The sequence below is a fragment of the Hemitrygon akajei genome, chromosome 16, assembly GCF_048418815.1.
Source record: "Hemitrygon akajei chromosome 16, sHemAka1.3, whole genome shotgun sequence".
Lineage (NCBI taxonomy): Eukaryota > Metazoa > Chordata > Chondrichthyes > Myliobatiformes > Dasyatidae > Hemitrygon > Hemitrygon akajei.
The window spans coordinates 82,926,566-82,950,875 of NC_133139.1; the positions used below are offsets into that span (position 1 = coordinate 82,926,566).

Below are 24,310 nucleotides of genomic sequence, written 5' to 3' on the forward strand. Positions count from 1 at the left end.
ACAAGAGTGAGAAGGCAACAGAATGGGCTTGAGTTGGGATAATAAATTAGCCATAATGAGGAGATTTGATGACCAAATAGCCTAATTCTACTATGTCCTGTGATCTTAAAACCATTCAGTCCCTTGCTTATGAAAGACCTGTCTCCTTCCGTGTTCTAGTCAATACTTCCAGGCTTAAAACATTAATTATGTTTCTCTTTCCACTGCTGACCAGTTGAATATTTCCAACGTTATCTATTTGTTTTTAAGATTTCCTGCATCTTGACTAACATTTGATGTTGTCCTTTTACACGTGCTAATTACGTCCAGCTGTTCTCGATTTTGGTGCAAGTGGGAAATGACACAGCAGATTATTGACAGCACCAAACAAGAAGCTGTCAGCGCAGGAATGGGGGGCATCTCAAACAGCTTTTTAAAAGACAGGCGGTGCTCACCTTCCCTTCCAGTCTCTCTGGAAGCTCGGATACTTGAATCTCAAATATCAAAGGGAGAGGAGACCGGGACACTTCTGGATCAGAAAACCGAAGAAGCATTTGTTTTCCGGAATTTTGTACCTGAACTCTTTGACTTATGGATTTCGGACTCAGCGCGTGGGCTGGATGTCTTTGCCTTTTTACCACGTTTTTTACTGTAGCAGGTATTTGCGGCGTTTTTTTTTTATACGATTGGGTTTAACCGCGGTGCCGAGTTTTCTGTCTAGTAACATTTGGAGGGAGGTGTTGACCGTACACAAACGGTTGGGTAGCCCGGTGAGCGGAGGTATCTCCGCGACATACCTGACCTAGTTTGTCAAATCCGAGCCCTGAGCTCAGCGTGGATTTGGAGCTCACAAGAGGGGATATAAAGACTGACTCGCTGAGGCTCAGTTCTAATTCGTCAGCCGAGCGATTATCGCTTATCTTTTATCGTCAGTAAGTGGGCTGCACGATTCGGCAAGGCGTAAAAGTCACAGCGTAGTAAATTGGAGTTTTGAATATCCCACCAACCACACCAGTAGGGAAATAATCTAAACGCAATCAATTAAGAACTGACAACATAAGTCAAATTGAACGGGGAGATTGGGGAATCGGGTGCGATATGTAGCACGTTGTCCTAAAGGGTGGTGAGCAGGGTTCAGCGACAAGGTTTAAAGGAATTTGGATCCACGTTGAAAGCGAAATGAGCAGCTAGCTGACGCGCCGAGAGAACGCGATTCTTGGCTTGTGTATAGCGTATGTAGGTACTGCTGATAAACTCGGGGAAATAATCACAAGCAGAGCCGAATCTTCAACCGTTTGTTGTATTCAATGTTTCTGGTAGTGAAATAAGCCCCCTTTTTAAAAAAAAATCTTTATTGACACTGAACTAAAGTTTTGTAACTATGAGGAATATTGAACAGCGACCTGGCCACCCCATCATTTGCCCCCGGTGACCCAAAGACTCCGTGCAGAATTTAAACAATCGTCTTAAATTACCGAATTGTGTACAGTTCTGGTCACCGAATTATAGGAAAGATATCAATAAATTAGAGAGAGTGCAGAGACGATTTACTAGGATGTTACCTGGGTTTCAGCACTTAAGTTACAAAGGTTGAACAAGTTAGGTCTCTATTCATTGGAGCGTAGAAGGTTGAGGGGGGATTTGATCGAGGTATTTAAAATTTTGAGAGGGATAGATAGAGTTGACGTGAATAGGCTGTTTCCATTGAGAGTAGGGGAGATTCAAACGAGAAGACATGATTTGAGAGTTAGGGGGCAAAAGTTTAAGGGAAACACGAGGGGGTATTTCTTTACTCGGAGAGTGATAGCTGTGTGGAATGAGCTTCCTGTAGAAGTAGTAGAGGCCAGTTCAGTTGTGTCATTTAAGGTAAAATTGGATAGGTATATGGACAGGAAAGGAGTGGAGGGTTATGGGCTGAGTGCGGGTAGATGGGACTAGGTGAGATTAAGAGTTCGGCACGGACTAGGAGGGCCGGAATGGCCTGTTTCCGTGCTGTGATTGTTATATGGTTAAATGTCAGAATGTCTTGTGTGGGAAGAATTTAAGGTCTTGGGACGTCTTTTTAGCTTTTCCCTCCATCAGCAGGTGTGTGACACACTATGGAGACATTCGCTTCCCGGGAACACGAGACAGCGAGCCTTGTGTCCACTGGCCGGTACCGGGTACGGGCTACGGTCCTAAGCCCACACTTGTCTGTAGTCAGTGGGCAGATATTACTGCCGGTTTAGCAGAAATTACACACAGCTGCTCTCTAAGCCGCACAGCACCTGACTTGGAATTATACCCAGTGGCCATTTTATTAGGTGCCTCCTACTTAATAAAGTGGCCACTGAGTGTATGTTCGCGGTCTCCGGCTGCTGTGGCCCATCCGCTTCAAGGTTCGGACGTGCTCTTCTGCACAGCTGCGCGAGGTTATTATTGTTACTGTCGCCTTGAACCAGTCCGGCCGGTCACCTCTGACCTCGCTCATTAACAGGGCGTTGTCACACACAGAAATGCCCATCACTGGATTTTTTGGTGACTATATTGAGTGCAGATCGCCATCCCTTCACCTTCCCCTGGAATTATCTCCCTCACGGCATCGTAGGTACACGGACACCTCATCGACTGCAGTGTTTCAGGACGGGAGCCCACCCCCACCACCTTCGGGGCAACGAGGGATGCACAATTAAACGCTGGCTCGGCCTTGGATGTGACTGGATGTTTGGTGACGGCCCCAGTGCAGACAGACGCAGCAAAAGAATGAACTTAGTTTTAAAAGAACTGTACAGAATAAAAGTGGGGGAAAAACACTAGGCCAACAGATTCACTAACCAAAACTCTCAAACTAAAGTAGGATACATACATTCGGATGCTGTTCATAGACTTCAGTTCAGCATTCAACACAATCATCCCTCAGAAACTGATTGGAAAACTGAGCCTACTGGGCCTGAACACCTCCCTCTGCAACTGGATCCTAGACTTCCTGACTGGGAGATCTGTCGGTCCGGATCGGGAGCAGCATCTCCAACACCATCACACTGAGCATGGGGGCTCCCCAGGGCTGTGTGCTCAGTCCACTGCTGTTCACTCTGCTGACCCACTACTGTGCTGCAACACACAGCTCGAACCACATCATCAAGTTCGCCGATGACACGATCGTGGTGGGTCTCATCAGCAAGAACGATGAGTCAGCATACAGAAAGGAGGTCTAGCGGCTAATGGACTGGTGCACAGCCAACAACCTGTCTCCGAATGTGAAGAAAACAAAAGAGATGGTCGTTGACTTCAGGAGGGCACGGAGCGACCACTCCCCGCTGAGCTTCGACGGCTCGGTGGAGGTAGTTAAGAGCACCAAATTTCTTGGTGTTCACCTGGCGGAGAATCTCACCTGGTCCCTCAACACTAGCTCCATAGCAAAGAAAGCCCAGCAGCGTCTCTACTTTTTGCGAAGGCTGAGGAAAGTCCATCTCCCACCCCCCATCCTCATCACATTCTACAGGGGTTGTATTGAGAGCATCCTGAGCAGCTGCATCACTGCCTGGTTCAGAAATTTCATCATCTCAGGTCACAAGACTCTGCAGCGGATAGTGAGGTCAGCTGAGAAGATCATCGGGGTCTCTCTTCCTACTATTACAGATATTTGCTTCACACGCTGCACCCGCAAAGCTAACAGCATTGTGAAGGATCCCACGCACCTCTCATACAAACTCTTCTCCCTCCTGTCATCTGGCAAAAGGTACCAAAGCATTCAAACTCTCACGACCAGACTGTGTAACAGTTTCTTCCCCCAAGCCATCAGACTCCTCAATACCCAGTCTAGACTGACATCTACATCATTTATTATTATATTGAAATTTGTCCTGTACTGTGCCCATTGTCTTGTTATTTATGTACTTATTTATTGAACTGCCCTGCACTGTTTTGTGCACTTTATGTAGTCCCTTGTAGGTCTGTAGTCTAGTTGTAGTTTTTGTGTTGTTTTACATAGTCTAGTGTAGTTTTGTGTTGTTTCATGTAGCACCAGGGTCCTGGAGGAGCGTTGTTTCATTTTTCATACGGTACTGTGTACCGTACCAGCAGTTTATGGTCAAAATGACAATAAAAAGCGACTTGACTTGGAGGTAGGAGGGATTAGTGTTTGGGTGTTTTTGATTTGCTTTTTAGCTGGTTCAGCACAACATTGTGGGCAGAATGGCCTTTTCCTGTGCTGTACTCTTCTGTGTTTAAAAATCTAATGTCAGCAGCTGAGAAACAGGAACTTAATTCTGAATTAATACTGCTCCTTTGCAGCAGCAGTCTAAGTTCTAACCTTCCTTCCTGGAACGTGGACCAAGGGAAGCAGGGAGCATTACCATCACTATGTTTTAGTTAACACCTAACAAGATTAAAACAAAAGGAAGGGAGTTAAATGCAACTACAAATGTATCCTGATGAACTGGAATGCACACTCACAAGCATGATTGGCAACCCCTTCTAGCTGCAGCCTGTGAGGACATCCAGACTCCGCAGCAAAGTCTATGGTTGTGACAAACATAAGACCACCTCTAATCCATGATATGAAGTTCTGAACCTGGAATATCAGGGATGGCTAAAGGCTAATCTCACCAGTGACTGAGTGAATCGTGATAGAGACGAGACAGCAAGGTGGTGTTACCTTGTTCTGTATGTGACCTTGTACAGCGAGTTACTCTGTGGAATATGTTCTAGCTTATGACCCTTTGGCTCAATTCAAATTGGAACCAGCACACTTGGGTCAACAGTACCGGCACCTCAACCCTGAACCTCGAGGGCTACGACTCTGACTGTGGAAAATCTCCTGGTTCACATTCCAATGGGAACAAAAGATGCTGATAAATGAGGGAAAGCTGGAAACACTCAGCAGGATAGGCAGCATCTGTGGAGAAACAGTTAACATTTCAGGTTTTGCACTCTTCACCAGAACAATTGTTATTTCTGAGCAGCATCAATGACAGGGTTAAGAAGGGACACAAGCCCCTCTTGCAAGGAGTGATGGTCAAGGAGCAGAGAAGTCTAATTCTAGCAGGATCCTTCCTTTTACAAAGTAATTGGAGCACAGTGACATTAAAATGGATACTTGTTTGTCAGAGAAACAAGGGCAAGGTGTCATGGTAACACCCATGGTCCAAGCATAGGTACCAGTTAGAGTGCATCTTCATCTGAGTGAGGGAGCACAAAGATGTCCACATCACCCGCCAACTCCCAGCTTGCAGGATTAGTAAATCCACCTTTAATTTCAGTAAAAGGTGTAATCTTGTGCAGGCATGTCATTATTGTCCAATTCTTAAATGCTGCTTCGCTATCTTTGCTCAACCAGAAAAAAATCTGTATTTAAATAATATTTTATGGCTGTGCACAGTAGAAATGGTCGTTTAGAATGAGTTGCCTCAACGCAGATTGACTTGCTATTCCAGTACACGTAGCGATAACTTTTAAATACTGTATTTACAAGTAAAATTTTGACCAATTAATCATTAACTGCCAGGCACCTTGGAGATACATTTGAAGCACAATATGAGGGAGATATCTCTCATTTTGTATTTGTAAGTTCACATTTCACTCATTAACTTGGAAAATTAGTTTGTCATAAAAGCTGCACTTGCCAAGATGCACTTCACCTTTTGAATTATGTACACGCATTCGCACTAAAGAATAACGGTACAATGGCTAATATTTTATTTATTGAGATACATCACTAAATAGGCCTTTCTGATGCTTTGAGCCACGTCACCCAGCATTCCCCCGATTATGCCTCGCCTAATCACAGGATAGTCTACAATGACCAATTAACATCTTTGGACTGCGGGAGGAAACCAGAGCACCGGGCGAAAACCCATGTGGTCGCGGGGAGAACGTACAACCTCCTCACAGGCAGGGGTGGGATTGAACCCAGGTCACAGGTACTGTAAAGCGGTGTGCTAACCACTAAGCTACCGTGCCACCTCATCTGGCTCTTGGGATGGACACAGGATCATATCTTCACAGGATACATTAGTTGGAGATTCCAGAGGGAAATCTGCCCAAGAAATTTGGGAATGTTCACATACAGTTAAATAAAAATAGCCAGAAACTTATTGATGCAAGCTTGCTCCTCCACCATTGAAGCTGATGGAAACTCCAACATTATATTCACTTTAAAAGCCATTTAAAACATTACCTCTGGTACTCTCAGTATGAATGTGCCTCTCATTCCTCACATATAATGGCCTAACTTGGCGAGTCAGTTTACAGACAGAAGAATAATATCATGATGTTTTTCACTACACCTCAGTACATGTGACAATAATAAACCTGCGGAAGAATTAATTGCTTCAGAGATGAGTGTAGAGGCAGGGAGATGACTCTGCTGTTGCAATGAGTTAAGGTTCTCTGGGGGCTGCTGTGGTTTCGTGCTGTGATCAGTTTCTTGAAACACCTCATGATGGTGGATGTCAGAGACAGTAGCCAGTCTTCATTAAGGCACGTTACCTTATTCTTTGTAGGCACCGGGATGAAAGCAGGTGAAGTAGGGAGGGTTTAAAAATGTCTGCAAATACCCACCAGTGATCTGCACAGGATCTAAGGACTCTATCTGGGCCAGATGCTATACATTGGTTCAAACTCTGGAAGACTGCTCTAACATCTGTAACTGTGGGTATAGCTGCATTGGAGGCTGCAGGGTGGGTGGTGAAAATCCATTCCTCTTTTGTTCAAAACATGCATTGGATGCACTGACTTCACAGGAAGAGATGCACTGTTGTTAGTGATGCTGCCTGACTTCCTTGTTATAACACAACTGACGGCTGGTCTAGGACTCAACTTTGGACTTTTACCATCCTTGATAGCTTTACGAAGCTCATATCTTGATTTCTTGAATAGGTCCAGGTCACCTGATTTGATCACCGCAGTCCTGTACTTCAGTAGGGAGTGGATCTCCCAGTTTATCCATGGTTTCTGATATGGGAATGCCAAGTTTGGCCTCCTTGGTACACTGCCGTCTACACACTTGCTGATAAAAGTCTGTGACAGTGGCACAGAGATTGGATCGAGTGTGTGGTGGTGATACAGACTGAAATGTGGAATGGATGTGCCCCTGAGCCAGGCATGGAGTGTGTGTGCTTTGAATGACTCTTTTCATCCTAACCTTGTGGAATTTGCTCATTCTCTTTGTGAATACTTGTGTTTTCCCAAAGTCCTTTAGACCTGCTGGTTGGTAGATTGATTGACAGCTGTAAATCGCCTCTAGAGGAGATTGCTAGAACTTTAGGATTAATGTAGAATTAGCTGAGGATTTATAAGGGATTGGTCAGGTCGCATTTGGAGTATTGAAAGCAGTTTTGGGCCCTATATCTAAGAAAGGATGTGCTGGCCCAGAGGAGGTTTATGAGAATAATCTTGGGAATGAAAGAGTTAACATATGAGTGTTTGATGGCTCTGGGTCTGGAGATTAGAAGAATGAGCAGGATCTCAGTGAAACGTACAGAATATTGAAAGGCTAACATAGAGTGAATATGAAAATGATGTTTCCAATAGTGGGGGAGTCTAGGACCAGAGGGTACAGCCTCAAAATGTAAGAACGTCCATTTATAACAAAGATGATGAGACATTTCTTTAGCCAGGCTGTGGTAAATTTGTGGAATTCATTGCCACAGACAATGGAGACTAAATCGCTGGGTATATTTAATATTGAGATTGATAGGTTCTTGGTTAGTCAGAGCATCAAAGGGAGAAGGCAGGAGAATGGTGTTGAGAGGGAAAATCAATCAGCCATAATCAAACAGCAGAGGAAAATTGATAGGCAGAGTGGCCCAATTCTGCTCCTATCTCTGATCGTCTTGTATTCAGTGGCTGATGGTCAGCATGTAGTGGACCCATGGTCTGTTTCCATTCTATGACACTCTTGAAAGTTACAAAGACGTTGTTATTTCAGATTGACTTTGGCAATTTTATTGCAGTTTTAGCGTCAATGCTTGTATCTTTACTTGTATCTGGGATTCTGTTACTTATGGGAAGTCTTTGCCCCGTTCCTTATGAATAATGATTAAAACCAGTTTGCCCTTAAGCAAAATGCTGCTTGATTATTCATTGTATCCAAATAAAATAAAATTCTTGAGGGTGGCAGTGGAGGGGCTTGCATCAAAGGCCCAGAGGGTATCGATGAGACAGGGCCCGGGACCCAGAATGATGAATGACCCAATGTTTGGGTGATTTAATGCCAGGCCAAGTGGGTTGAAAAGCCCGGGTGCCAGGTCCATAGGCAAGGGTCTGGCTGGTTCTGATCGTTGCCCTGTGGCGTTAATTCGGCTCTGCACTGAGCTGAGGCTGAGGCCTGCTCTAGCTGTACTGGGCTTTGTGTCTGTGGGCTCACTTTCGTTCTGAATGCCACTTGCTTGCTTTTATTCCTTGCCATGATTTCAGATGGTTCAAGTGGTCCAACTTAACATCAGAGAATGTATACAGGACACAACCCGAAATACTGACTCTTCGCAGACATCCATGGAGCAGAAAATACCTCAGAGAGATGACAGAAATATCGGAACCCCAGAGCCTCCCTCACCCTCCCATGCACAGGCAGAAGCAAAAGCATCAACCTCCCCCCCCCCCCTCCTCCTAGTTGCACCAACAAAAGCAACAATTGATTTTTTCTCTTTCTGCATATTGGGTTTTTGGCAGTCTTTTTAAAATGGGTTCCTTTGAGTTTCTTTGTTTTGTGGCTGCCTGTCAGGAGACGAATCTCAAGGTTGCATAATATATATGTACTTTGTACTTTGAATCAAGCTTGGTCAGATCTGACAAAAAGTTACCAATATGAAACGTTATAAGTCCCCACCTTAACTGCGTTTTGCAGGATCACCACTGAGAGCATCCTGACAAGTTACATCTCCATCTGGTACGGGAGCAGTGGAGCATCAGAACAGAAGTCCCGTGTGAGAACATCTGAAAGGATCATAGGGATCTCCCTTCCATCCATTGGGGACATACATCAGGAGCACTGCGTACACAGGGCCCTTAGTATTATTAAGGATCCCACCCATCCATTCAGCAACCTCTTTGACTTTCTACCATCTGGCAGGAGACCATGATGCATAAAAACAAGAACAGTCAGGATGGGAAACAGTTTCCTACCCCAGACGATTAGGCTTCTGAACTCCCTGCCACATTGTATTTGAAGTTTCATTGGTTAATCTGCTCTGTCCCTTACAAAATTTAATATTAATGCACTTTAGTTTGTTCTTCATGTGTGATTCATCTGTAGATTTTATCCTTGCCTTCTTAAGTTATTGTGTGTTTTGTGTGTTATGTGTACTACTGTGCTTTAACCCTCGTTCAGAGAAACATTATCGCGTTTCTACATACATGTATATAGTTAAATGACGATAAACTTGATTAACTGTTTCTCTCTCCACAGATGCTGCTTGTTATACTACATATTTCTCATATTCTGGTTTTATTTCTACTTTATCTGTTTTCAAAATCGGCTGGGGTTTTGGTTATTCATCATCTCAAAGCTTTGAATCTCTACACTCATTGTGATTTGTTCTCTTGTCAGAAGTGGGGGCTGAAGATTTAATATCGATACATGCAGAACCCCCAGCTGTGGAAATTGGACACCGTTTGGAAGTGACTTGCACTGCGATGTGTTCAGCAGCATCAATAGTAATGGAAGGAATAAGAGATCGAAATCCAACAATGCAAAACAACAAGCTGACCTACTCGGTGCCAAGTATTCAGTCATGGCTTGTTAAAGTGACATGTCAAGTGAAATGCATAGCTGGACGTGTATGGATCGCACGTGAAACGATAACTGTCTACAGTAAGTCAAAGAAGCTTTCTTTACACGAAGGAAAAATGTAATTAATGGATAAACAGTTTATCAATGTGCTAATAATGCCTCCTTTGAATCCGATAAGCTGGTGTTCAACATTTGCTGTCATATGGTAGAAGGGACTACTCCAAAGAAAGGACTACTGTTCTGGGTCTATGGACTCAATTTCATTCTGAATGCTATAGATTGCTTTTATCGTTTGCATAGTTTGATTTTTTTTCCCTCCGTCTATGCTTTGGGTGTTGGTCTTTTTTTTAAAAATTGGGCTCTTTTGGGTTTCTTGTTTTGTGGCTGCCCGTAAGGAGATGAATCTCACAGTTGTATAATTTACACAGTCTTTGATAATAATGTGCTTTGAATTTTGAAGAAAATAACTCAGCCAAAGGAGAAACAAAGTTTTCTAATGTGCAATTTTTTGCTCCAACATTGATGTATGATTTAGTATAGTGATGCATTTGTAACTGAGTTGCTTTTAAAATCCTTCTTGTTGAGGAATATGGTTGGCTTCAGTACAATCCAACAACTTGGTTTTTATTTATTTTTATTGAGATACAGCGTGGAATGGACCCTTCTGGCCCTTCGAGTCCCACTGCCCAGCAATCCCCCAATTTACAATGACCAATTAAACCTACCAACCAGTGCGTCTTCGGGCAGTGGGAGGAAACCGAAGCACCCGGCGGAAACCCTCGCGGTCACGGGGAGAACGTACAAATCTCCTTACAGGCAATGGCAGGAACTGAAACCAGGTCTCCTGTATTGTAAAGCGTTGTGCTGACCGCTACACTACTGTGCCACTGTAATACATCACAGAGTAGGCCGTACTGCATTTTTGAGTTATGCTGCCTGAGCAACCTCAGCCCCAATTCAGCCTAACTTAATTACGGGACAATTTACAACGATCAATTAACCTACCCGGTACGTCCTTGGACTGAAACTGGAGCACCCGGGAAAACCAGCGCCTTCCACTGGGAAGACGTACAACACTGGAACTGAACTCCGAACTCCAACACACCAAGCTGTAATACCGTGGCGCTTGCATAAAAGTACTAAGTATTCCATTCCAAGATACATTGAAAGTGTATCTGTCAGCCATCCCTCTGTTGGATTATAAAGCTTGTCGCCATCCTTCGTACTGCCTCAGAAGCTTTGATCAATGGATGGGTGGAAGAAAGAATCCATCTCTCCTTCAGATCTCCCTCGGGTATTACCGCCCTTGATTATGTGATCTACTTGGGCAACAATTTCAAATAACCCTTTTATAATGGCCCCAACTTAATGAATTCCATTGTTAAGCATCTAAAAATAATGACACAGCATCTTTTTTTTAATCTAATGGCCTAATGTGTTTACTCCTCCAGAGGAAATGGGACACAGACTTCTGCTTAAAGAGCTCTGCTAGTAAAATGTTGTGTGAGTTTAACATTGCAATCTAATCATCTTTCTATTCTTCCTTCTGTCATATATTTCCTTCCCTGGTTACAAAGTAGTGCGACTACTATTACTGTATGTAACATTTTTTTATGAATGGCCTCAACCATTCTAACTCTACTTCCACCAATTAATCTGTTATGTAATTTTAAACACATTCGTGATGTATCCAAAACACTTTACAGACAAGCTTCTTGATGTGATGATGAAGAGGCTTTCACCAGAGACATAGAAATGACATGTCTATTGATTACAGAGTCCCATGCCAGACCACACATCAATAACTATGAACACTTGGTTGTCCTACTCTTACCTACATACAGGCAGAGGTGAAAGGTCAAAGAGCCCGAGACTAGGACAACAAATGGATGGTCATGGCGAGTTGAGAGCAGCTATGGGATTGCTTGATTGCTTTGAGTTGGTGAACTGGGACATATTGAATGACTTGTCTGTGGATCTGAATGAATACATCATGATGGTCATGGACTTCATAAAAAGAATGTAGATGAGTGAGACCCCACAAAATCATTGTCTTCCCCAACCAGAAGCCTTGGATGAACCATGAGATCTGCAATCTGCTTAGGACCAGATCAGGGGCATTCAAGGCTTCTGACCAAGAGAATTAAGAGGTTCAGGTTCACTCTCTGGAAAGCCATCTCACGGGAGGAGTGTTCAATTCCAGATTAAACTTGAATCAACGAAGGATGCTCAACAGTTGTGACTGGCTTGCATACTATCCCCTCCGATAAAGTAAAATTAAGTGACGTAGGCAATAACAGGGCTTCATTTTTGGATGAACTCAATGTCTTCTATGCTCACTTTAACCATCAAAACTTCCCACATCACAAACTCCCACAGCCGCTGATGATCCCGAGATAACAGTCTCTGAGGCTGACATGCGAACAGAATTCAGGATGGTGAAGCCACAAAGAGCACCTGGCCCAGATGGGCTACCTGGCCAAGAACTAAAAATCTGTGCTGATCAACTGGCTGTAATGTTCACTGAGATCTTTAAGCTCTCGCTTCAGCCGTCTGAGGTACCCACCTGCTTCAAGCAGGCTCTCTAAGAAGATTGTGGCAACCTGCTTCAATGACTTTCATCCAGTAGCACCTACATCCACAATGATGAAGTCTTTTGAGAGGTTAGTGACTTAACAGATCCTCTCCTGCCTGATAAGTGTCTTGGATCTGCTCTAATTTGCCTACCAGAGCAACAGGTCCATAGCAGGTGCCATCTCATTGGCTCTTCACTCAACCCTAGAACATCCAGACAGCAAAGATACATACATCAGTATGCTCTTTACCAACTGCAGCTCTGCATTCAATACCATCATCCCCTGAACTAATCAATGGGCTCCAAGATCCTGGCCTCAATACCTCCTTGTGCAATTGGATCATTGATTTCTGCACTTGCAAGCCCCAGTCAACAACATCTCCTACACATTCTCCATCAATACGGGTTCACCACAAGGCTGTGTGCTTGGCCCTGCTCTACTTGCTTCACACTTATGACTGTGAGGCTAAGCACAGCTCCAGTGCCATATTCAAGTTTGCTGATGACACAACAGTTGTGGGCCAGCTAAATCAAAGGTGGTGACCAATCAGCATATAGGAGGGAGATTGAAAATCCGGCTGAGTGGTGCTATAACCTCTTACTCGCTATTGGCAAGAGCAAGGAGCAGACTATTGACTTCAGGAGGAGGAGACCGGAGGTCTATGAGCCAGTCCTCACTGGAGGATCAGTGGTAGCGAGTGTCAGCAAATTTAAATTCAGTTATTATTTCAGAGGATCTGTCCTGGGCCCAGCATGCAAGTGCAATTATGAAGGAAGCACAACAGTGACTCTACTTTCTTAGGAGTTTGCAAAGATTCGTCATGATAAACTGATAGATGGTTAGTGGAGAGTACATTGACTGGCTGTATCACAGCCTGGTATGGAAACACCAGTGCCCTTGGACAGAATATCCTACAAAAAGTACAGCTCAGTCCATCACAAGTAAAGCCCTCCCCACCACTGAGCACATCTACTTGGAGCATTGTTGCTGGAATGTGGCATCCATCATCGGGGACCCTCACCATCCAGGACATGCCCTCTTCTCACTGCTGCCATCAGGAAGAAAGGACAGGAGCCTCTGAACCCTCACCATCAGATTCAGGAACAATGATTACCCCTCAACCATCAGGCTCATAATCAAAGGGGATAACTTCATTCAACTTCACTTTCCCAATCACTGGAATGTTCCCACAACCAATGGACTCACTTTCAAAGACCCTTCATCTCATATGCTCAATATTTTTGCTTATTTATTATTATTTCTTCCTTTTTATATTTGCACAGTCTGTTTTTTTTCCCCCCCACACTGGTTCAACACCCAAGTTGGTGCAGTCTTTCATCGATTGTATAATGGTTATGATTCTATCACAGATTTATTGAGTCTGCCTGCAAGAAAATTAATCTCAGGATGTACATGGTGACATATGTGCAGTGATAATAAATTTACTTTGAACTTGGGGAACAAATACCCCACTGGTCACTTGCTCCCTTGTGCGTTGACCCCAAACAGTTGTCAGGAGAGAAACATGTAATGGTTTCTACAGTGAAGTCCATTGAAGTTTCTGTTTTGTCTTGACACCAAAGGACATGCCATGGTGACCTCTTGATGTGAGCCTAGTCAAGTCAGGTAAAAGTAAACAACTGCTTCAGATGTGCGGAACATCCCAACATTCTCTTTTTTTTTCACCAGGCTGAACTTGTTCTGACACCAAACATATTCTCTAACTCCACTCCTTTGACAGATTGTCCCTGCATTTTTTGAGCGATACTTTGAAAAGAATTTGCTTCACTCCCCTTCCAAGGTGCATCTCTTCATTCTGTGGTACAGAGGAGGAGGAGCGAAGGAAGATGGTGCCAACAGATTCTGCAGACGCAGGTGATTTCTTCCAGTTCGTCCGTGGAACAACTTATTTCTCATCTCTTATGCCCTATGGGAGCTGGTTGTGTATTGGCATCGACACTGGACTTTGAGGAATGGTCCTGAGTTCGAATCTGGGTGCTTTCCATCTTTGTGGGTTGAGCATTCAGCTAGCAACTCGACCTCGTAAAAACAGTCAATATGCTACAGAAACAGCAAAAGGGCTGCCCAATGCATCACAAGGTGCAAAACAGGATTCATCATCATTCTCAAGTCGAGTGGGGTTTCTCGTTTTGTGGGTGTCTGTAAAGAATGCAAATTTCAGGTTGTGTAGTGCACACATTCTAATATTAAATGAACCTTTCAAGATTGGATGGCAGCTTCCTGCACTCAGGCAGAGTTTCAAATCTCATTATGTTTGCTGCTTTTTTTATCCTCTTCTCATTTTCACATGCCCGACCCTTCCCTCCTTTTCTTGATCTTCCCCTTTTCCAACAACTAAACTCCATTAGATGCCTGTACTCTTCCACATCTACTCCCTGTATGGACTCCAATCTATCTCCCAGTGTTGCATACTGGCTGTTAGTCAGTATTTTTTGATTCAAAGGTTCAAAGTACACTTATTATCAGAGTATGGATGCGGTATACAACCCCGACATTCGTCTTCCGCACAGGCAACCAGGAAGCAAAGAAAACCATGGAACCCCTTCAAAGAAAAACTTCAACCCCCCACCCTTCACATGCAAAAAAAGCAAATCACACAAATGGCAAAATAAAAATGAGCGAAAACCACAGAATATTTAATACAGAATCAATAGACTCCAGGCATGTTCAGTTCAGTTCAATCCAGCGCTGTATCATTCGTTATCTGTAGGCTATAAAACTAGAAACTATTTTGTGTCTAGTTTTTCCATAAGTACAGTTGTACTACTTCATTTTCCTGTAAATGCCTGCAAGAAAATAAATCTCAATATACACTCAGTGGCCACCTTCTGTACCTTTTGTGCCAAAAAAAAAAGTGGGCACAGAGTGTATTTCAGTACGTTTGTGGTCTTCTACTGCCGTAGCCCATCCACTTCAGCGTCCAGCATGTTGTGCATTCAGAGATGTTCCTCTGTGCACCACTGTAGTAATGTGTGGCTATTTGAGTTACTGTCATCTTGAACCAGAATGGCCATTCTCCTCTGACCTCTCTCGTTAACAAGGCATTTTTGCTCACAGAACTGTTGCTCACTGCATATTTTTTTGTTTTGTTTTACATACCATTCTCTGTAAACTCTAGCGACTATTGTGCTTGGAAAAACCCAGGACATCAGCAATTTTTAAATACTCAAACCACACCATCTGACACCAACACTCATTCTACCATCAAAGTCACTGAGATCATATTTCTTCCCCTTTCTGACATTTGCTCTGAACAACTGAGCCTCTTGACCATGTCTGCATGCTTTTATGCATTGAGCTGCTGCCACATGATTGGCTGATCATATATTTGCATGAACGAGCAGGTGTACCTAATGATTCCATCACAAACCCCTAACATCACAATGATCCTTTTATTTCAATGTGAGCAACACATCTCAAGGTGTATAATTTGTACGTTCTTTGATAATAAATGTACTTGAATCTTGATGGCTAGAATTGCACCACTGTCGCCCTATCTCCTGAAAACCATTTTCCTTCAACTGCTCCCAGCCACCCTGTCGAACTTATACTCCTCTGTTGTCTTCATAATGGAATGAAGGGTCTGCTCTGCAATTATAAACTTTGAGTTGCCCACAGTCCGAGCTTCATTCACCACAACTAGCACAAAGCACGTGCAACCTTCACTGACCCTGCTCCTGTCTTGAGTAGCACCAGTTAATTAAATCCTGTGTGATAGTGAGGAGTTTCCAGTGCGCTTTTTGTGTCTCTGTTGTCAGTATCAATTTCAGCATTGTGGGGTGCCAGGTTGCTGCAAGGTCAATTTGTTATCAAAGTACATATAAGTCACCAAAGTTCATTTATTGTATATTTATACACAACCTCAAAGTTCATCTCCTTACAGGGAGTCACAAAACAAAAAACCCAAAAGAACCCAATTTTTTTTTTTTTTTTTAAAAAACAGGAAGACCATTGAACATCCGATGTGCAGAGAGAGGGAAAAAATCATGCAAACAATAAACGTAAGTGAATAGTGTTCAGAACTGAAGTCCACAGACCCCTCGTTCAGCACAGAGCTGGGTAAATGTTGTGGAGCAGCAAGCTGAACTGACCCATGCCTTGCCTCGAACCCTGACTCCCTGACCTTTTCAATCTGTATCCATAAATAGTACCACCCTGAGAGTCGTTTCCCGTACTGAGATTCAGTACAACTTGGAGAAAACTGAAATATAAACTTAGTAGGGCACATTTGTCAAGGACTTTTGAGGATGGAAATTCTGCTGCACACACGGACCATTTACTGAACATTATTTCGAAACAGCAATAAAGATAATTGCATTCAAATGAAGACTGTTCCAACAATAACTGTCAACTGTGCTTTTCTTTTAACAGATCGAGATTTAAATATTAGTTCCCCTCCTGAAGGGTTGGAAATTAATAAAACATATAGCCTGGAATGCATCGGTCCAAGGGTCAATCCTGAAAAGAAGCTCATACTCAAATGGCTGAGAGGAAGTGAGATTGTTCAGAATGATTCTGCAGAAGATGTTGGTTCTTTATATCTGAATGAACGATTAAGGAGTGTCTTTAATTTTACTGCCCAGTCTTCAGATGACGGACAGGTGTACACCTGCTTGGCAGAGGTGCTCTTGGGCTCCAACGACACGTTACCAATTGCAAACTCCTCTGTGACTTTGAAAACTTACTGTGAGTTCCGTTTGAACTATTATTTGTTGTGAATAACCTCTTCTCGGACTTCCAGCTGGGTACAGGTATCAATTATAACCGAGGTTTCAATGACCAACTCTGCCATCTTCAGGGATATAAATACTACTGGACTAGACATGCTCAGGCATCATCCCTGATGAAGATAGCAAAGTTGGTCATTGAAACATCAGTTATAATCAAAACCTGTACCCGGCTGGAAGCCCGAGAAGAGTTTATTCGTCATATTCACCGGGAGAGCACTAAATCCTTTTTCAAAATTATTTATTGGTTAATTTTCTATGTTATACCTTGATTAGTTACTTGCTTACTGCCTGTCATGCCGCTGATGTTTAGGATACCAATGAAGGTCTGTCTGTCTGTCCATACCATCTCACACTAATGTAGAAGGATTCTCCATTGCTGTTTCCGTACAATTGCTTTTTGACCAGTCTGGGTTGTTAGCCCTGAACTTTAGCCCCCAAACCTGGATGATCAGTGGACAACTCTTATTCTGGCCTCTACCCTTTGACCTGCTTGGCATGGGTGACCCTGCTGAGAGTCAAAGCACATGGCTCTGACTTCATCCAGCGTAGCACTCTGCCTAACTAAGTCAAGAGACCCTCCAAATCCTATGACAAAATTGTGGTCCTCTTGGAGGATACCTTGATTAGTAAAGGAATTTATTACAGAGGTCATAGGTGCAAGAAAAATATTCTCCACTGCAATAATTAGTAATTGCTACCATGTAGAGATAAACAATTAAAGCTCGCAATACACACACAATGCTGGAGGAACTCAGCACGTCAGGTAGGATGTGAATAAACAGTCTGTTTCAGGCCGAGACCCTTCATCAGGACTGGAAAGGAAGGGGGGGCAGAAGGTGGAGGGAGGGGAAGGAATACAAGTTGGCAGGTGAGGAGGAAGGTGGATGTGTGGAGGAAGGAGAGGCTGATGTAAGAAGCTGGGAGGGGATAGGTGGAAGAGCTAAGGTGCTGAAGAAATCTGATAGGACAGAACAATGGACCAAGGAAGAAAGGGAAAGGGGAAGGGCACCAGAGGGAGGTGAGGAGAAGAGGTGTGGGAGGGGAGCCAGAATGGGGAATGGAAAAAGGGAGAAGGTGGATGGAGAAGTAGTTAGCAGAAGTCAGAGAACTCGATGTTCATGCCATCAGCTTGGAAGTTATCGAGTATGAATACAAGGTTTTGTTCCTTATTTCCACTTCTTACAGGGCATTAGGAAAGTCACCGATGCTCTCCACTCAAGTGAACAATATGCACATTTTCTTTGGTAGGTGATATGAGGGCACGTGAACGTTACCACAGGCTTTCCCTGAGTTCAGGGAACAAGGCTCCACTTTTGGCTCCCAATGTAGCTTATTATCTTGTAGATCGGGCACTTCCACAATGGTTGGAAAATGGCTGTCATTATTTTCTAATTACTGTACGCCCACCCAGTCATTACAGTGGACTGCACCATAACGAAAAGAAAATGGCACCATCAAGAGCCTAGCGCTCTCCTCAAAGTGTGATTCCACTGTGTGCATTTGTCTGGGGCCACCCCTGGGGCTTGCCAAACGTGGCTTCATACTTATTATTAAATGCATCCCATGCAACAGGAGAGGTGAGTACAAGCCCCAGGACCTCCAGCACGAGGCAGAACAGGAGGGGCCAGAGGAGGGAGAACTATTTGAATGCAGTGAAGCAAAGAAAGGAATTTGCATGCTGCCAATATGAAAAAGGAGATAAATAATCTGCATTTAATGAAACCCTGTAGAATATTGGAAATAACTTGGAAGATGTGGGGAGGAAATCTCATCGTCGATTTGCTGTGTGGCCAATTTTGTCCATTGTGATCTGGAATTTTGCCCACATCGGCTCATAAATAGCATCAAGGTTGATGTGTTTGTTTACAGGACTGTTAGCCAAAAACCCTTGCAAGCCGTGTGTTTGTTTGCACCATGCCTTTCACTGATGCCCAGTCCAATTTTGTGCCCCTCTTGATCTCCATGGGTAGAGTTGGTTATGCCACTTTACAGCCAGTTGATGTTCATGGATCCCTGTTCTCCCAGATTGGCTGCATACAAATATTACAAACACGTAGCACAATTGAGTTTCTGAAATGATGTCCAATCAGCTGATTGAAAACTATATAATGACCAAGCACTCTGAGAACACACCACAATCGGTTCATTGATGATGTCTTCTCGTATGGTGATAAAATTTTTGCAAGTAAATTGCCAAGATCAGAGATCAACTCAACCCAACCACAGTAGAACACGAATAGGAGTACACTGTTCCCCCTCCCCTGGCTTGACCCTTCTCTGTAATTCCTCAGAGGATCATGGCTGCTCCTCCTAGATGCCATATTCCTACCCCCCCCCTCCCCATACCCCTTGATGGCTTTTGAGTGTAGAAGTCCAGCTATTCTCTTTTTAAATGGCGATGGCCTCATTACATACACTTCTGTAGCAGAGAATTCTACAGGTTCTCCAACTTCTGAGTGAGGAAAAAAATTTCTCATCTTGGTCCTAAATAACTCTCTTTTGTGAGTGTGACTCCTTATTTAGACCTACTACTCTGACCCCTCCCAGCTACAGGAAACATCCTCACAGTTCATCAAACTGTATATTTCAGTCAGATCTCCTTTCATTCTAACGTAGGCATGCAATGTTGGTGCTAGAGTGTGTGGTGACATTAACAGGCTGCCCCCAGCGCACCATTGGGTGTATTGGTAATGTAAATGACACATGTCACTGTACTTTCAATGTACATGTGATAAATAAACCTGAATCTTGAGTGCAGGTTCACTGATCCAACTTACTCTAGCACGATGGTCATGCCGTCAGCATGGTGAATCTTTGCTCCGTTCCCCATAGGGCAAGTATCTCTTTCATTTTATTGAGATAGTGTGGAATAGGCCCCTCCAGCCCTTCGAGCCATGCCACCAATTTAATCCTAGCATAATCACAGGACAATTTACGAAGACCATTTAACCTACCAGCCGGTATGGCTTTGGACTGTGGAAGGAAACCAGAACACCTGGAGGAAACCCATGTGGTCATGGGGAGAACGTACAAGCTCTTTACAGACAGTGGTGGGAATTGAACGCGAGTCACCTGCATTGTCCGAGCCCCTACGCTACTGAGCAGCCACCTTTCCTTGGGTAAGGAATGCAGAACTGTACGCATTCCCCCAAGTGTGGTCTCACCATTGCTTTGTGTAATTTTAGCATGGATTATTTCCTCCTGTACACAAAACAAAATAAAAGCCCAACGATCTATTTGGCTTTGTCACTACTTGACATTGTTGAATTTATGTAAATGAGAAACTCCTTTGCATGTGTGAATAATATTGTGATAACTTTCCTTTCACCTTAGAAAGTAAATAGTGCCTCAGTTTAACATTTTACTCGGTGGGTGATATCTTACCACAACCAGAGTGATTGTGGAACCAGTTATAGAACAGAAAGGACAAGCAGGTGATCTAAATAGTTCCTTGACAGACCTGCTCAAGCTACTGAATTTTCCAATGGTACTGCCCCATGGTCTTTGAAACTGGAATGATCATATTCAACATCAGTGCCGTCTTCCTACGCTTGCTATGAGTGATCTTTAGAGAATATAAAAACAAGGATGTAACATTAAGTCTTTATAAAGCACTGGGTGAGGCCTCACTTGGAGTATTGTGAGCAGTTTTCGCCCCATCTAAGAAAGGGTGTGCGGTCAAAGGAGATTCATGTAAATGATTCCAGGATTGAAAGGCTTGTTATATGAGGAGCATTTGAGGGCCCTGGGTCTCTCTTCACTGGAATTCAGAAGAAAGAGGGGTGACCTCATTGAAACCTGTCAAATGTTGAAAGACCTGATAGAGAGGATGTTTCCTTTGGTGGCGGAGTCTAAGACCGAGGACATAGCCTCAAAATAGAGGGGCGTCCTTTTAGAACAGAGATGAGGAGGAATTTCTTTAGCTAGGGAGTGGTGAATCAGTGGAATTTGTTGTTACAGACGGCTGTGGAGGTCACAGGGAGAATGTACAAACTCCTTGTAGATGTGCCAGAATTGAACTCTGAACTCTGATGCCCCGAGCTGTAACAGGATTGCACCAACCACGAGTGTGGTGCCCTATTATCCTCAATTCACTTTAATGCACATAATAAATTTGGATTATTTATTAAAAATAATCTGCTGCAAATAAGTTTGTTCATAGAGGAGGCATCTTTAAAAGTATACAGCTCTCAAGGTCCAGTAATGATTATATCAATATTCTGGCTTATTTGGATGAATGCAAAGCTCCCATTATGAGTGGCCATAATGGTGGTGGGGTGGAGATACATCTTATTGTCAGGTTACCCTTGGGCAAGGTGTAGCACCTCTCCATCCCGAATCAGGCTCACATGGAGTCATGGGAGCAGGTGGTGGATGGTCGAATGAGCAGACGGTGCATATCACAAGTCCTGGTTATGTCACTACCAACACCAGGCAGACAACTTCTGAAGAGTATTGATCATGGCTGGGGTCACCCGTCTTGCAAGAACTCTGCCCAGAAGGCAATGGCAAACCACTTCTGTGGAAAACTTTGCCAAGAACAATCACGGTCATAGACCGTGATTGCCCACGTCATACGACATGGCACATAATGATGTCTATGATAATGGTTCAGCTACTTTTCACCAAAAAAAACAATTTGCATAGTTACAATAGTGGCTCCAGGCATGGAATTTAAGTTAAAACCAAATATAATTATTTGATTACAAAATCAGTTGAAAGATTCTCTTTTCAATTCACTTAAATTCAATACATTTCCTTTTCTTTCACAGATAAACCTAGAAGCATGATTATCTTAGCAAACAACCGGACCATCTCAGAGTCTCCAATACATGTGGGTGACGGCGATAACATCACGTTAGTCTGCGATGTAGAAGGAAACCCGAAGCCGACGTTAACATGGGAATTCCCCCCAAAACATAACATTGCAAACAGTTCCTCCGCAGTCCTTCATATTTATGATGCAATGACAGAAAATAATGGAGTGTACAGATGTATTGCTACAAATAAATTTGGAACTGCTGAAAAGAAGGTGGACGTCAAAGTTACAGGTCAGTTTGCAAATGAGGTTTGTTGATTAAAGCATTTACCATCATCCCTACAATATAAATCTTTGCCAAGAAAATCAACCTAAGCTCTGGTTTCTATTTTGCTCCCTTTTAAATTCCCCACACAAGGGGACGCTGAACCTGAACTGAAAGATCAGGAATAAAATGGTCCCATGCCTCTCACCGTCCCTGCCTGCACACAAACACATGCAAATGTAGTTTATTGCCTCACCCAGGGGAACATTTTGGCTGTGTTACACAGACTCACCCTATTCATTGTACCAGGTCTAGAATTGCAATATATTGCAAAGATTTTGCAATATCTTTGTGCTCACTCTTTTAAAGTTCATATTCCCAGCTTCTGATTGATCATTTAAGTTAACTATTAACAACATAGCAAATTCACTTTTTAAAAAAAAAATGAACACTGGCCACTCATCCTACTGCCTGACATGTCACTGGTGTTTAAGGCAGCAATGACGTTCCTCCATCTCTGGTGTGTTCAGGGCTTCTTTCATCATGTCAGTAGCTTCCTCTTGGTTTTCACTACTGTCAGTCGTGCAAGTTCTGGGCAGAAACTCAGGAATACTGTCACATTCAGCTGTAGAAGGATACTTCATTGCTGTTTCCATAACAATTTTGTTTGACCATACAGGGTTGTTAGCCCTGAGCTGAACCCCCAAATCTGGAGGACTGGTGGGTCACTCTTGGTCTGGCCTCTACCCTTTGACCTGTTTGGCATGGTAACCTTACCAAGAGCCAAAGCATAAAGCCCTGATTCCAGCCAGCATCGCTCTCTGGGGAATTGAGTCACACAAGCCTCCAAACCCTACGACAAGGTTGTGGTCCTCTTGGAGGCTGACCACTCATAGGCTGTGTGGATCCAGTGACCAGTATCGCTCAACAGAAATTCACTCCTATTTTGTGCAATTTTCATTGGGGCGGCCTCCAGATAATAAACAACACAGTGCTAGATTTAACCGAACCGAGCTGAAACGGAATATACCCGGACTCTTCCGATGACTTTAGTGTGTTGGCATTTTATATTCTGCGTTTCTTTCTTTTTTTGCCATTTATGGGATTTTCCTTTTGTACTCTGGCGTGGGGTTCTGATGTTTTTCTTTGAACAGGGTCCACTTTTTTTTTGTTTAGTTTCTGTCTGCAGGAAGATGAATCTCAGGGTTGTATATTGCATACATACTTTGATAATAAATGTACTTTGAACTTTGAAATTCAATGTGAGATCTTGAATGGATCTTCAGCAGTGCTCTGACACAAATATCCACGTAGCTGGTCCCATTGTGCAAAAAATCAAAACGATAAAACACGGAGGTGAGGAGGGAATGCTGGATCTAGTATTACACAGATTTCAACTTAATAAAATTAATAGTGAAAATGGCTGTGATCCAAAAATAATCCCGAGTTATAATTAGTGTTTTAGTAGTATTGGGAGAGACTAAAGTAGAGATGGAATTCATTCTCAATTTGAAAGCATGTGGGCTTAGTAAGAACAAATTATGTTTTCTTAGCATTAAGTTATGCAAGATGATGCTGTTTACAGAGAGAAGGGAATGGAGTCAGGCCCAATCAAATGATATTTCTTGCTTTCTTATTATGTAACAAACTTTATTTTAAAAAAGTTTCAACTCGCCCTTAATTAAATAACAGAAATACAGGCAAAAGGTAAAAGGTACTCTACCTTGGTGAGATGTAGGGGAGAGGTAGAACAGGCTCTTAACCATACATAGAGGGTGATCCCTAGGGATATTACTGAACCAGAATCAAATCTCAAATCGGCTTTAATATCACCGGCATATGTCGTGAAATTTGTTAATTTTGAGGCAGCAGTACAATGCAGTACTTGTTAAAAAATGAATTATTGTATATGTATTTAAATTAAATAATTAGTGCAAAAAATGGAAATAAAAAAGTAGTGAGGTAGTGTTCATGGGTTCAATATCGATTCAGAAATCCGATATCTGAGGGGAAGAAGCTGTTCTTGAATTGTTGAGTGTGAACCGAGGAGAAACACATAAATTGGAAGATGGCTTTGTGATATTGCTAGAGAAAGGCCGAAATGGGCAGGAGAGGATCTTTATTAAAAACAATAAAGCTGGATTCAGCTGTACCGGTTCAGGGGTAAACTTAATTAAACGCCAAAGCGGCTGAGGAGGAGGAAGAGGAACAAAACATCATGGTCTTAATCCTTTCCGACTATGAAGAAGAATATCATTATTCTGAGGA

At 43.1% G+C, this 24,310-nt stretch overlaps 1 protein-coding gene across 3 annotated transcripts in view; it reads left to right on the forward strand.

The window, feature by feature from the left end:
* Positions 1 to 376: 376 nt before the first annotated feature.
* The window catches only part of LOC140740239 (sialic acid-binding Ig-like lectin 10), a 30,894-nt gene continuing 6,960 nt past the window's right edge, over positions 377 to 24,310 (forward strand). For 2 of the 3 annotated variants that reach the window (XM_073069340.1, XM_073069337.1), the window contains exons 1-4: positions 377 to 637; positions 9,509 to 9,772; positions 16,660 to 16,974; positions 21,791 to 22,069. In XM_073069340.1, the coding sequence (XP_072925441.1) occupies positions 571 to 637; positions 9,509 to 9,772; positions 16,660 to 16,974; positions 21,791 to 22,069 (925 nt within the window). In that variant the 5' untranslated portion in view covers positions 377 to 570. The remainder of the gene's footprint in view (positions 638 to 9,508; positions 9,773 to 16,659; positions 16,975 to 21,790; positions 22,070 to 24,310) is intronic. The other variant, XM_073069338.1, reaches the window with a different exon arrangement.